The sequence below is a fragment of the Lepisosteus platostomus genome, chromosome 17 (genome assembly GCF_059453375.1).
Source record: "Lepisosteus platostomus isolate fLepPlt1 chromosome 17, fLepPlt1.hap1, whole genome shotgun sequence".
Classification (NCBI taxonomy): Eukaryota; Metazoa; Chordata; class Actinopteri; order Semionotiformes; family Lepisosteidae; genus Lepisosteus; species Lepisosteus platostomus.
The window spans coordinates 17,389,895-17,403,286 of NC_142627.1; the positions used below are offsets into that span (position 1 = coordinate 17,389,895).

General features: G+C 38.6%; 1 protein-coding gene across 1 annotated transcript; it reads left to right on the top strand.

The window, feature by feature from the left end:
* The first annotated feature begins 323 nt into the window (after positions 1–323).
* On the top strand, positions 324–12,939 carry stpg4 (sperm-tail PG-rich repeat containing 4). Its single transcript, XM_088609665.1, has 7 exons — positions 324–534; positions 1,688–1,744; positions 3,140–3,394; positions 3,545–3,609; positions 3,698–3,743; positions 8,167–8,274; positions 9,013–12,939. The coding sequence occupies exons 1-7, from the start codon at positions 460–462 to the stop codon at positions 9,127–9,129; spliced, it is 723 nt and encodes a 240-aa protein (XP_088465791.1). The 5' UTR covers positions 324–459; the 3' UTR covers positions 9,130–12,939.
* Positions 12,940–13,392: the final 453 nt, after the last annotated feature.

A 13,392-nucleotide genomic window follows, 5' to 3' on the forward strand; every position in this document is an offset into this window, starting at 1 on the left:
AGAGACCATGTCCGGGAAAAACAGGACGTCTAGTCACCCTTTCACCACAGCTTTTACTGAGCTATGCCCCCCTACTTTGTTATACGTAACCTGTAACATTTTCCTTCGGTGAATGGTTATGACCAATTATACCTTTAAACTTCAGTTTACACCAACAATTTACAAGAAGTAATTCATAATGACGGAGCACGACCTTTCAGTTTTTTTTTATATTTAAAGTTACACCCCGCCAAGTATATTCATCATATCTAGGTAATTCAAGGCACATAATTGATCCATTTCTTTGGTAAAAGAGTTTTTGTAAGAGCTGCACGGTTACTAATAAAACATGTTTCTATGCAGGAGAGCGCCTTGCTAGGTAACGATATACCTGATCCTCCCTAAAGCTTCCTATGGCTATTGAACTCGAACACCATGTAACACAAACCACTAGATACTGAAGACGCAAAGAAAAGAGACATGACCGCTGGTCAAGCAGGAGACACTGTAAATACAAAAGAGAGACGGGCAGTTTTTGACAAATCTCGGGATAAGGTAAGCACGCTAAAGTGCGCCCAAAAGCAAACTCCACTTTGATACTTGTATACTAATGTCATATGCAGAGGTTCAGTCTTGAATTTGTCGGTACGCTTTTTCTCAGACGTACTGCACTACTTCCTTAAGTGTTTAAGGTTATATATATATATTTCATACAATGCCTTCAGATAAAAGACGCTACGTAAGTTCTCAGTCAGTATTGTACACAAGACAGGAAGTAAAAGGAGCCGTTTAAAATACACAGAACATAGTATAATTCTGTGCATAATTTAGTTCCAGCTCTTACGGTAGGTACTGAGAAACAAGGGAAGACTGATCACACGAAAAAAAGTGACACTGCGCACGGGTATGCAGCCACGTCTCAGCTCTGCCAAGAAAGAATAAAAACACTTAAGATTTCATGTTTGAAAGGATCGTTTCCTCACAATTGTCAAACTGTAAAATATAAGTGCTGCACTTACAAAGGAAAGTGGTTGTGTGGCAGGCCTTCATACTAAACTGTGGAATCTCCAAACTGGATGCTTCATTCTTATCTGTTGCCAAAAAAAAAAAGCAATTAATTTTTATTTCCTCTGGAATGATGGAAGTCATCTGGGGAATTAAGCCGTGCTGCTCTGTATTATATCAGTGAGCAAACTTTGCCTGGATGTTAGGGAGGATTTGTACATTTTGAAAATAAGGGTGTATATAATCAGTCTGCCTGAGAGAACAATACAACACTGCATGTGATGTTATATGTATGTTAAAAACTTCTTGTACCATTTTCTCTACTTCGAGTATCCTATTTTCCTGTATCATGCCTTTGCTCCTCAACCCTGCAGTGCAAAACAGTCAGGAGCATGCAGGGCATGTGGTAGCATTTTTCTCAAGTGTAGAGGGTATTATGTAAGAGTGCTGATCTAGCTGCATCGACTTTGGAGATATAGATCTTCCTTGAAGTGGGAAATGTAGAGTGCTGCACAATAAAAACAAATGCAGTACAAGGGAAAAGTGTTGAAAACTAAAGTGTACTGTTGGAAAGGTTAGGGCTTTGTGGGGCAATGTGAATGGTACATTTGTATCCTTAATTGAAATTGTTTCTTGGACTTTGATAAGTGAGCATTAATATGTGGCTGAAAAAAAGTGATGATTTAGTTTCCATTTTCTACAGAACGGTGAGAGGAAGGAGCTGTCAGAGCGGGATGGCTGGTGGAGAAGCGAGATTAAAGTGAGTGTCTTTCTCAAGGGGATGTCCTGAGAAGGAAGAGCGCTCAGTTAAAGACGAGTCCAACCTCTGCTTTATTACACTGGAAGAAAAGGCAGAAAGGAACATCTGGATCTGGACAAGCAAGAAAATAAAATCACAAATGTGAAATTCAATTTAATGAACTGTTACGTAAAAATTCTTTGCTACAATATAATTGTGGTTTTTGTGACTTTTCCCTCTTAGTTGTGCCATTCTTATGACTAAAATACATAGTCTGCGACATCAAGTTGATAAATGGAGTTTGTGTAAAGTCGTGGCCAAAAATATTGGCACCCTTACACTTTTTTCCAAATCTCACCATTTTCTCTAAAAATACGTTAAATTGACCAAAGTATTTATATAATATTACAGAACCTTTGTTTTTGATTCATAATTTAATACATGTATATCCTTTTAAATCAGAAAAGGAAAATAAATGACACTGACAAAATTGACAGATCTATAGGTTCTGTAATATTAACAGTGAAATAAAGAATTGTGGAGACCAAATACTTTGGTCAATTTCCACTTATTTTTAGAGTTATTTGCAAAACATGCAAGGGTGGCAATATTTTTGGCCATGACTGTATACACTTGAATTTTTTGTACTTATTTAAGTACGATCAGTCCCTCAAATATTGCCATTGATGCCAATATCCATTTTATAAATAATTCAAACATTTTTAAAAGGGCATTATGAAGGACGCTATCGAAGAGAGACGCTGCTGGGTGTTCAGTGTTGACATCTCTACATCATACCTCTACGGTTTGACCCATGATACTATTTGTGTTGCATCTTCTGACAGCTAGCACTTTCCTTACATTAGAAGCAGAGATCGATGTGGAAAGCTTTTGAAAGGCCATTTTTCCTGTTTGTTAACTTGTTTTACTGCCCTGCCTACATTTTGCATTAATCTCTTTTTATTCATAAAAAAGAAAACAAAGTTTCCAAAGGCTTTGCTCTAAATATCAGTCATATCTCCCTGTGGAGACTTCCTGGTGTTGTGATTAGAGAGAGCTTTCAGTCTGAATAAAACATCACAGAAATCAAACAGCGAGGAGCAGTAAGAACCCTGCTGCAGTTAAGGAAAATTCATGCACCGGGCAATGAGCTCCTGTCATTACGAGAATCAGAAAATGGCACTGATTGCAGGATAGCCTCAAGGCTCGGCCAACACCCTGCCCTTCTAACCAGCAAAACACAAAATTGAGCTAATGCAAAAAAAAAAAAGTTCAAACTTGATGCTTGGCTGTTTGCATCTCCTGTAGTAACAATGTCCCTAATGTCACAATGCCTAAACCAACAAAGCCACATCAATGAAAGGACAGTGGCTTTGTAATACTGAGTAAACTGACTTTGCCGTTTTGTCTTCACAGGACTCTCCAAACCCTGGGAGCTATCACATCAAGGACTTCATTGAAGAATCCCGGCTGAATCCTGTCAAAATAACATACAGCTTCAAAGGTAGTGGCAGGAAGTATCCCGTGGGTGTGGTGCGTAAGGGAGACTTCCTGTTACCAGGAGCCTACAGCCTTACCAACTTTGTGCAGCAGGCCGAGAAACGGCACGCCACTTACTGCTTCAAAAACAGTCCCAGACCCAACAATTTCACACTGGGGATCAGAGACAAGGTGGGATATGGACTTAAGTGTGATGTGCAAGCCGATTTCACTTGCATTACTGAAAACCCAATTTCATGAGACAGATCAATAATCTGCAAAAAAGACTGAATGGTCTGAGAGCACCAGTTTATCCATCTTAATACTGTACATCTGTTTCAGGATATAGATGTCTCACCGTGTCACTACAATGTAACAGAAAAACCTGTAGTAAAGTTACCCTGCAAGTAAGTAGAATGAATATTTGTGACAATTATTTCACGCTGTTTCTGAGACTCTTTGATTTTGTAACTGTTGCCCCTCTCTCTCCTTTAGTCATGTGATGTTCCGATCTGCTGTTCAGCGATTGACCTTTATTCCTGTAAGTATTCACTTGATTCTACTAAATATGCTACCACTTTTCTCATTTGAGATCTCCCATGAGTCCTGATCTGTCAAATATAAAAGTAATTGCATTGCCTGTCCCTGAGCTCTAACTGGGTGTCTGTAAGTGATGACTGGAAGAGGGGAAGGAGTTATGCTTCAGGGATGGTTTGAGCTATGAGTATTTTCAAGATTGTGCTGGGTCCAGCGACGAGGACAAAAATAAGGGTGCGAAGTCCATTTATGTTTCTTGCAATGCACCCCTTCTGTTCTATCCCATAGCTTGCCATCAAGCAAGACTCCTTTAAACTGCTGGTGCCACATTTAAATCATTTACCTATCCCTAGAGACAGGACCCATGTGTTTCTGACATCTACTTAATTTCAATTAAACCATGCTGGATGCAAATCATAAAATTACTGAAAAGCTACTCTTCTGAATGGGTTACATATGACTCAGACTCCAACAATATATATTCCAAACAAAGTTATTAAATGGACAATAGAAGAAGAAAATAAAGGTATCTGACTGAAATCAAACCAGTTCATCAACCATCCAAGTTTGCAGTGCTAAGAATTTATGAAAATCCTACTGTAAGTTGGTTGGTATTCTTGTTTATTTTAGACCTAAAATGTAATTCAGTTAATTCTTCATAAACATTTAATTAAAATATGAAGATAGCATGATTAAACATAACACAAATACATAAGATACGTTTTTGTGTTATGTTTGTGTTATTTATGAAATTAACAAAATATTCCAACAATAAAGGTTTCTACTTAATGTATAGAGAGGACAAAATTCCTAAAGCTTCTGACCTTTATACAAGGCTGAGCTGCCCAAACTAAGTCCTTGATTATTTGTTTTTTATTGTGATTTTTTCCATCACATGATTCTAATTATCTCCTTAAATGTGCCAAGTAAGATGTTCACTTAATCTTATAATTATATTGTTGCTTCCCAGACTTTTTTAGCACTGTACCTCTGTCTTAAAAGTTTAAGCGGTCTCAAATACCTTATCAACAAACAGAAATTCCTTTGTTCCAACTCTTTGATCCCAGTGCAGTGTACTTTTTCAGCCTAACTGGAACTGCAGAAGTTTCTTTGATCTTGAGAGTCTGGGAATAATAAAAAGGCTCTACCAGTTGCTTTACAAGTCCCCTCCCAATTTTATGAGGGAAACATAACAGGCAACTTTATTAACCGATGTTTTGCCATCATTTGTAAATATTTCCATTACATAACCAAAACAGGGGAAAAAGTTCTCATAGTAGGAAATACTGGATGTGACACCTTTTGTCATTGGGAACTACAGCAAGAAGCACATGAAACCAAAACAACTCTACCACTACTCCGTTTAGTACACTGCTACTTTAATTTTAACATGAATAAAAAATAAACTTGTATTTTATACAGGGATACCTGTAGGTGTAGGCACATTACTGATAAACATGACAAATTAAAAGTAGGAATTTTGCAGTGTACAAGTTGTCAGGTTTCTGTAATCACTGTTGTCACAGGGCATCGGATATTATTAGTCAGATAGCAAGCTTGCTCTGTAGATTCTAGAATGCTGGGAGATTTCAGTGACATAAGCATTTGTATTTCAATAGCAATTATGACAGCAATGGTTATGCTGTGATAAATGATGAATGTTGTTTAAGTGTCCCTAGTGCATGGTTAGGAGCACTTTTTTAAATCAGTTTGACACTGCCTCAGCTCTGCCATGTGATAAACACATTCAGCCAACCAGAAGCTCAGAGTCATGTCAGACATTAATAGGACACCTTACCTATTTCCGAGTCAGTGCTCATCACGTTCACTTCGACTGCTTGGCTATACAGACAACCAAGCTCTGACTTCTAGACTAATACAGAAGCTTTTAGAGATCACCATTGCTGCTCAAAAGGCAAAACACCTCTTAAAAGTGTTCAACACATAGCCTTTATAAAATTAGCTATGAAGAATGACATCCCTATAATCACAATATACAATATTATATGGCAATAATTTTACTGAGTAGGTGCGATTAGCAGCTCATGTTTACAGAATGAGAAAAAAAATTCAGTCGTCATCCTAAATGTTAATTAACTAGCAGATGTTCATGTGATGCTGTAGAATGATTTTCACTGACAGAGCTCTAGGTTTCTCTTCATCTTAGACCAGGACAGATCAAGATACCCATTAAGAAGTATCTTTTTGGAGGTACACTGCCTTTTCTCTGTGCAGCAGATCCTGTTTCAGTTTAGAAGGAAAGTTAAAAAGAAACTGAACTCAAATTTTAATTACTTGTAATGAGAGCATCATAGTATACAATCCCAAAGTTCCATCTCTGAAAAATATTTTTGCAGGAGTACTGCTGTATGTGAACATTACCCCCATTGCTTGGGTATTTCTCTTTTAAGGGATCCACAGGCAAGCAGAGAAATCTGTTTGCTTAATCAGTGTGGCACAATACTGTCTAATCTGCTTAATCCTCTTGGAAGTGGAGTAGGAAATCATTAATTTCTTCAGTAGTACAGAGCAAAACCAGACTGCATTCAAGCTAGTGTGGTTTTAAAGTTATCCCATCCAGCCCCTGGCCTCAGCTGCTTCCTCCTATAGCTCATTGTGGGCAGCTGAGGTCTATCTCGGCTGACACAGGGTAGATGAAAAAACAAACCCCTGGACAGGATGCCGTTGTGTAATAGGGCACACACATGGGGACCTTATGGAGATGCCAAGTAAAAATTGAACAAACGTGCATTTATAGGGTGGGTAGTAAACGGAATCTGCATAAAACTCCATCCACAATCCAGCCCAGGACCCTAAGAAATGGATCTGTAAGAACTGCAAGATCATGCCCCATGCCAGCAGCACCATCCACCATACCATGTTTAAGTGTTGCTATATTCATGAATGAAACGCATGTTCCTTGGCCAAAATTTGAAGAGCCCTCCCGTCAAATGAATGTACTCTTTCACTGACAGGCCATGCGTGGCTGAGAGAGACTCCCTTCAATGTACCAAGGCAAAACAGTCCCCAGCTCTCAATCCTGTTGAACACGGGAAAATACTGCTTTTTTTTTTCTCCATTTCATGTTACTTTCTTTAACACAGGAATTTTTGCTAAACTACCATTGTTGATTGTCCTCAGAACTCTGAGGGTACACATTCAGTCTTATTCAGTCTGACTGAAGCTGGCTGAAGAATTTTGACCCAGGACTTCAGGTGGATCATGAATTACAGTTTTTTTTCCTTAAGAAAAATAAAGAGTAGCTCAGCATACTATTTCCAGCACACTGCCTGCACATGCCATGGGGGGAAAGCTGAAAATAGTGAGAAGCAATTAGGATGTCACAGACTTTGAACCCTGGGGATATCGTTTGAGGTTGTGTTCGGAGAGGAAAGTTAAATGTAAGGAGAAAAGATCATAGAAGAAAGACTCATAGCAGAGAACAAGTGCACACTATTCTTGCTGCGCCACTAGAGAAGAAAGCTCTTAGTAGAAAGGCTCTTAGACAGAAGCCATAATATATGCAAGACGTGGATTACTTTATTAGTAATGAAGCTACATAAAGTAAGCCAAAATATGGAATACTTTAAAAATTTAAAGCAGTATTTTCAATATTGGCACCGACACTTAATTTAATTTGAAAAAGAAAATATCTGTACACACTTGCTTCTCCCCAAGACCTCATCTCGATTAATTCTTTCTTACCTAGTGCATCATCTGTTCTGTGTCGAGAATCCTGCATTTTCCAAACAAAGTTCAGTCAAGATATCTAGGTCTAATAAGTAGACCCTAATGCCAAGGGGAGACTGTACTTGCCTTTACCTCCCAAAAACTCAGAATGAAAAATTGATTAATACAAGAGGGCAGGCTCTAGCCATTATTCCAAGCTTCAGCTTGAGTTTTTTTAAATGTCAAAATCCGTAGTGGAAGCATATTCTACAAAGCTGCAAGTTTACACAGGCATCTGACTATAACAAACAGCAATTAATACATGGTAACAGAGCTGAGCACAGTGTAAACAAGTTAGCAGCTTCCATGACAGCAGTGTGGACAGAGTCCTGCTGGATTCAATTAAGCCTTAGGAAACAGGCAAGTGGAGAAGTGCCTTCAGGTAGAATACAATATTGCCAATCAGAAATATGAAACTGAACCTGGTTTAGCAAATTTCACTGTAAATGAAGATAATGTGTCAGTCTAAATCTGTCATTTGGCTCCGTCTTGTGATTTAGGCGTAAAGAAGCTTAGCATTTCTTCTGTTGTTCACGATGAACAATTTTCAAGGCACTTCATCAGAATCAAAACTTTAAATGGCTTTAGGTCCAATCTCTTGCAGTGTGTACAGTAAGAACAAGAGCAATTCATTCAAAGTGTGGAGAGAAATTCCCAGCATGTACTGTACCTCACAGATGATTTTTTTTCTATTTTAGAAGGAGGGCCCAGCACCAGGCCAGTATCATGTCACAAAGCAGTCAGGCCAGCATGCTATCACTTCTTGTTTCCGGTCAACAGTGCCCCGTCTGGTCACCCCTCGCTCAGTGAGTATCATACTGATGAGCAATATTTACTCCTGGTCCTGGAGGGCTACAATCTGCCTTTACAAGGAACGCATGAGTAAATACTTGAAAACAGTGCAGATATAGATCAATGAAATGAACAGCTGATTTCAGATTTAGTCATTAAGAGCTTAGGGCAGAATTAAAACCAGAAGACATGGTGTCCCCCCAGGACCAGGAATGAATATCAGTGACAAATCTCATTTAAAGGGAAACCAATTCAAAAGTTTTTATGCAGATTATTTTAGTAAACTACTTTCAATATTTCACTGGAGAACTCAATGAAAATGTCAACATCTGCATTATCTAATCATGTCATATATATATATAAGCACTTCTCAGGAGAAGAGCTTTCCTGTTTCCAGTGTGTATTTTGCTGGCTCATCTTTCTCTGAAAGTTCTCTGGAGCTTTAGTGGCACAAAGGAAATAAAAGTTAAACACAAACAACCCTGAAGCCTGCATGTTGCAATCAAATGTTTTTCTTAGAGGGAGAAACTTTTCTGATCTTCTTTCAGCTTCAGCAGGAAGCAATGACAGATTACCAAGAGATCTCATCCTTTTCTAGCCTGCTTTAGTGCAGCACTGAGAAATTAAACTTATTCATCAGAATTGCAAGCGCCCACTCTGCGATTGCAGAAGGATTACAGACGGGCACAGTTTGGATCTGGACCGTTACTGCCTGTGAATGGTGACCACTGTGCTGTCCTCTGCCGTTGCAGAAAACTCCTGGCCCTGGTACATATGAACCCCTATGGCAGACGACTTGGCTCCTGAAGAGAGGCTCGGCAACGGAACGTGTGCATGGTCTTTTCTTCCGCAATATGTTGGAGATGTAAATTTTACTGTTTAATAGAAATAAGTTCATGTCGGAAGATGACGAAAGCTACAGTACTAATGGAAAAATCAATATGTAAAAAAAGGTCAGACAAATTAAGGAAGTATCCATGCCCACTTATACAGCTCCTTTAAATGTCTAAATGCACAGTGTTTGTGCGTTGTGTTAGGCCCTGGTTAAGAATGTTTGGAGACCTGTTTCCACAGTGCAGTGGCAGCAGGCTTTAAGCCTTACCCCTGGAGTATTTCAAAGCTGTTTATTTAAACTCCATTTTAGTGAGCAAAGTATCCCTGGAACCTTCCCCATGCTGGCACTCGCTTCCCCCCCCCCCCCCCAACACAGGACCAAAACATACAATGAAATACACACCAAATATAAGCCACCAGCATTCCGAGATAAAAAGAGACTGCTACTTCCTTAGAAGCTGTAAAATGGGACTTTTACTCAACCAGTTTATCTTCAGACCTGCCAGATTTCTGATAATCATCCAGAGTACCCTCAAACATGTTAAAAACACACACACACAGCTCCCTGATTGAGAAATTGTCTATTACCTCTAGAAGAAAAATTAAATGATTGCATTTGTAATGGCTTGATTTTATCTGCAGTGTCTATGGTAATGGAGTGTGAGGAGGATGCACTCTTTTGTCAGTTTGCCACATACAGTCAATTGACCTGTGAGAAGTGAGAGTGTACAAAGTGCACAACTTTTTCCACAGCATGAAAAAGTTTCTTGCCGACTGCCAATCACAGCCCCCTTCTGCTGTGAGAGCCTGCTATTTTCTTCTGACAAATCTCATATGCAACTGCAATCAAACTGATTTTCTGCTGATTTGATATATCTGGAAAAGGTTGGTCTATGTCTGCTGGAAAGTGAAAGTCAGAGAAAGTGAAAAGTAGTCTATTTGGCTGTAATTGTAATGGTTTGCTGTCCTTAGTTTCCCCATCTTGGATACACAGTACGTGATCATCAGGCTTGCTTTTGCATATAAGCAAGTGAAATTAGCCATCGAAGAAAAGAAACTTCAGGGCTAGTTAATTTCATCATGATATTCTTGGAGAAGAAACCCGAGCCCTACTGATGGGTGCATTGAGATATATAGGCAAAATCCTGTGCTTAATGCTGCTGTGACTAAACTACAAGCAGGGGTGGCAATGTTCTGCACTAGTAATGACATGTGGAACGGAGTCTAGACAGCTCTATCACTTCATTTTACTGCTTTATTAAGGATGCCATTTTTAGATCAGTGAGTCACTTCCTTGCTATTTCCCACCGTATATTTTAATAGCACTCTCGAGCTGCATGTTAACAGCTGCAGAGAGACTCCTCCACCCCATCTCCATGTTAACGATCCGTTGACTTGTGGCACAGAAAACACTTTCATTAGAGGCTGGGAAAGCAGTGGGGTTGCATCTTATCACGTCATCAAGGGATGATGACATTCATACAAGTTCACTGGTGGCTAACTGAATAAGTGCAGTGCTGTCAATTTTGGCATCACGTGAATGTCAAAATCTCAGTTTTGAAACATTTTGTAGAGACGGCTGTGTGCAATGGAAGATCTTCATAAAGCAGTGATTCACGGGAAGGTTGAACCTCTGGATTTAGATAGTAACTTTGATTATGAAAGAGTCCTGGGGTTTCTGAATGCGAGCCGATTAGTGCAGGTTTGGCAGTGTCGAGAACAAACAGGCATTGAAAGGTCTGCAAGCAGCTGGCTGTTGTGCATCTTTTAAAATGCAGAGAATTAAGGTTCTGTATACAGAGCTCCATAGTGCCCCGTTACAATCCCCACATCGCCCATGCTCGTGATCCTTCACTACTCAAAGGTTAAATAGTATTAACCTGTAGGAATGATTTTACCAGCTCTAATAGGGTTTAGCCTACTTTCTCCACTACAACTGCTACTCAGAGAAGCCTCTGAAAAATGGTTTCCAGATAATTAAAGGCAAGCATCTTTTATGGAATCCATTAATTTTGGAAAAAGGAAATATCCCCCTCAAGAGGGGAAAAGTACATCACAGAAGTGGAAGCTTTTAGATCTGCTTTAACAGCAGAAGCAGAGCCAGACTCAGCTTAATCTAATCTATCAATGTGGGACAGAATGTACCATGTTGAGATACACACTGTATATGTGGTAATACTGTACATAGTTTGTACCCAAAGATGACAGAGCTGTCATAAATAAATGACTTGAATATATGATTGCTTTTGAATAAAATTTGAAGCAGTATTGATTTACATTTTCACCTAAATGAGCCTTGTGACACATCTACAACGGTTAATGGCAAGCAAATTGATAAAACTATCCTTTGAGGTTTACACCACCTTAAGAGATTTTTTTAGCAGTCTGAAAACAATGAGTCATCTTAACTAATTCACACCACCAGAGGCCTGGTTGCTAAGACTATTGGTGCATCTGCCTCAGCACTCTCATGAAAGGACCGTTTCCTGTGATAGGATCTTATTTAATCCATCCTACTGTGAATGAGAAATTACTTGGGGACTGTCAGATACATTCTGCCATATTAAAAGCCAAGTAAGTCATAACCGGAGTATTCCTTAGACTGACCAGCTTGCCTCTAATGTAACAAATTAGAAGACATTCTTTAGAAAAATCCATTAGCTATCAAAGTCTCTACATATAATCAAAAGAAATAAAATGAAAACCGCTACTTTTCTGTACTAAAGCTTTTTAATTTCTATTGAAACACAGGGACAAAATGTTTTCAAAATTCACCCTATAAATGCATCCTGCAGCAATTTGAAAGTATTGGAGTGTCTTAGAAACAATATAAATACAACAAATAAGGTACATGGCAATGAGCAATTCATTGATCGCTGAAAGGCGATGACCAATGCAGGATTTATATTTAATGCAGTTTTATACATCAGGCTGCAGGAAAAGAAGCCTTCCCCCAGAAACTGATAACTTTAACTGAATAGTTTCGATTTCATTACCTTGTTTTAATACTACCCTAGAAGCACAATGTGTTTTTTTAACATTGCTATTACATGCGTGATATTTTCTTTCAATGGATATTGAAATATAGGGAGAGGTCTCGTCAGGTGAAGCTCATCGAGTCTCACAGCATAGAGAAATTCGGGATGAATATACAGGATTTTGTGGTTTTTAAGTGTTTTATTAGCTCAACGAATTATAACTCTAGAAACCTTTTCACTGACCTTATGGTACTTCTTGTAATTATTGATTGCGATTCAGTCTTTGGTTTATATTGTATTGCAGTGAATACATTTGTATTTCTTCTTTATGGCAATCACAGCAGATGAAAGTCTATGGAATTGATCCGAAATACAGCAAGAAGCAACGATCAAAGGAAATAATTGTCTGACAGCCTTAAGAAAAAACATTTTAATTGAAAAGCAGTTTCTATCATTGTTCTTACAGTCAAGCTACCAATAGATACCAGCGGTTATTTTTTTTGACATTTGAAACACCTGCTAGAATAGACCAATGCAAACATTATGTGAAACAAGTTATCAGACATGAGTACTTGTAAACTACATGGGGTGCTCCTAATGTTAAGGCATGTCAAATATGATGGCTGATATCTGTGGATTGTCTTACTGGCTTGATCTAGATGTTTGAGATTTTGTGCTTCAAAACCATTATACAAAGCTGTTAAATCAGATGTTAACTATAAACTTAAAACCTTTCAATAATAGTTCCCAGAATACCTTCACAAATCCATTTCTGCCGACACTGGAGGCTGTCAAACCGTGTTCCAAACCAGGAGTGTGTAAATGAGAACAAATCGCAGCTGTGTCATTAAACAGGATAATCTGGAATCCATGGAGCATGTTATTTGGTCTGTCCCAATTAAAGAAGTATGTGGCAGGGCTTTCTTCCTGGTAACACTGATGTAGATCTGCAATGATGTAACGTGATTGCAGTGAAATTACTTTTCACATATTTATAAGTGAGAGAGTGACCGTCATCACTCATCAGTGAGCAGATGGTGTCATTTTCATAGCTCTGACCTATTTTCATTTCATGTTCTCAAAGATCTTTGCATATTAACACAATATAATACTAAATATTAGGCTTTGTCCACCAGATTATCCTTTACCCCATTCAAGTATTAAATTTAATAAACATAGAATCTCCCTTAAAAGTTCTCAAATTTCTGAGGACATACTCCAGGATTCCCAACTTCACGCATCCTTTTTAGTGCCACAGAATCGCACTTTTTTTTTAAATCAATATTTGCCGTCTTTATTCCCATAGGAACACATCTTAAG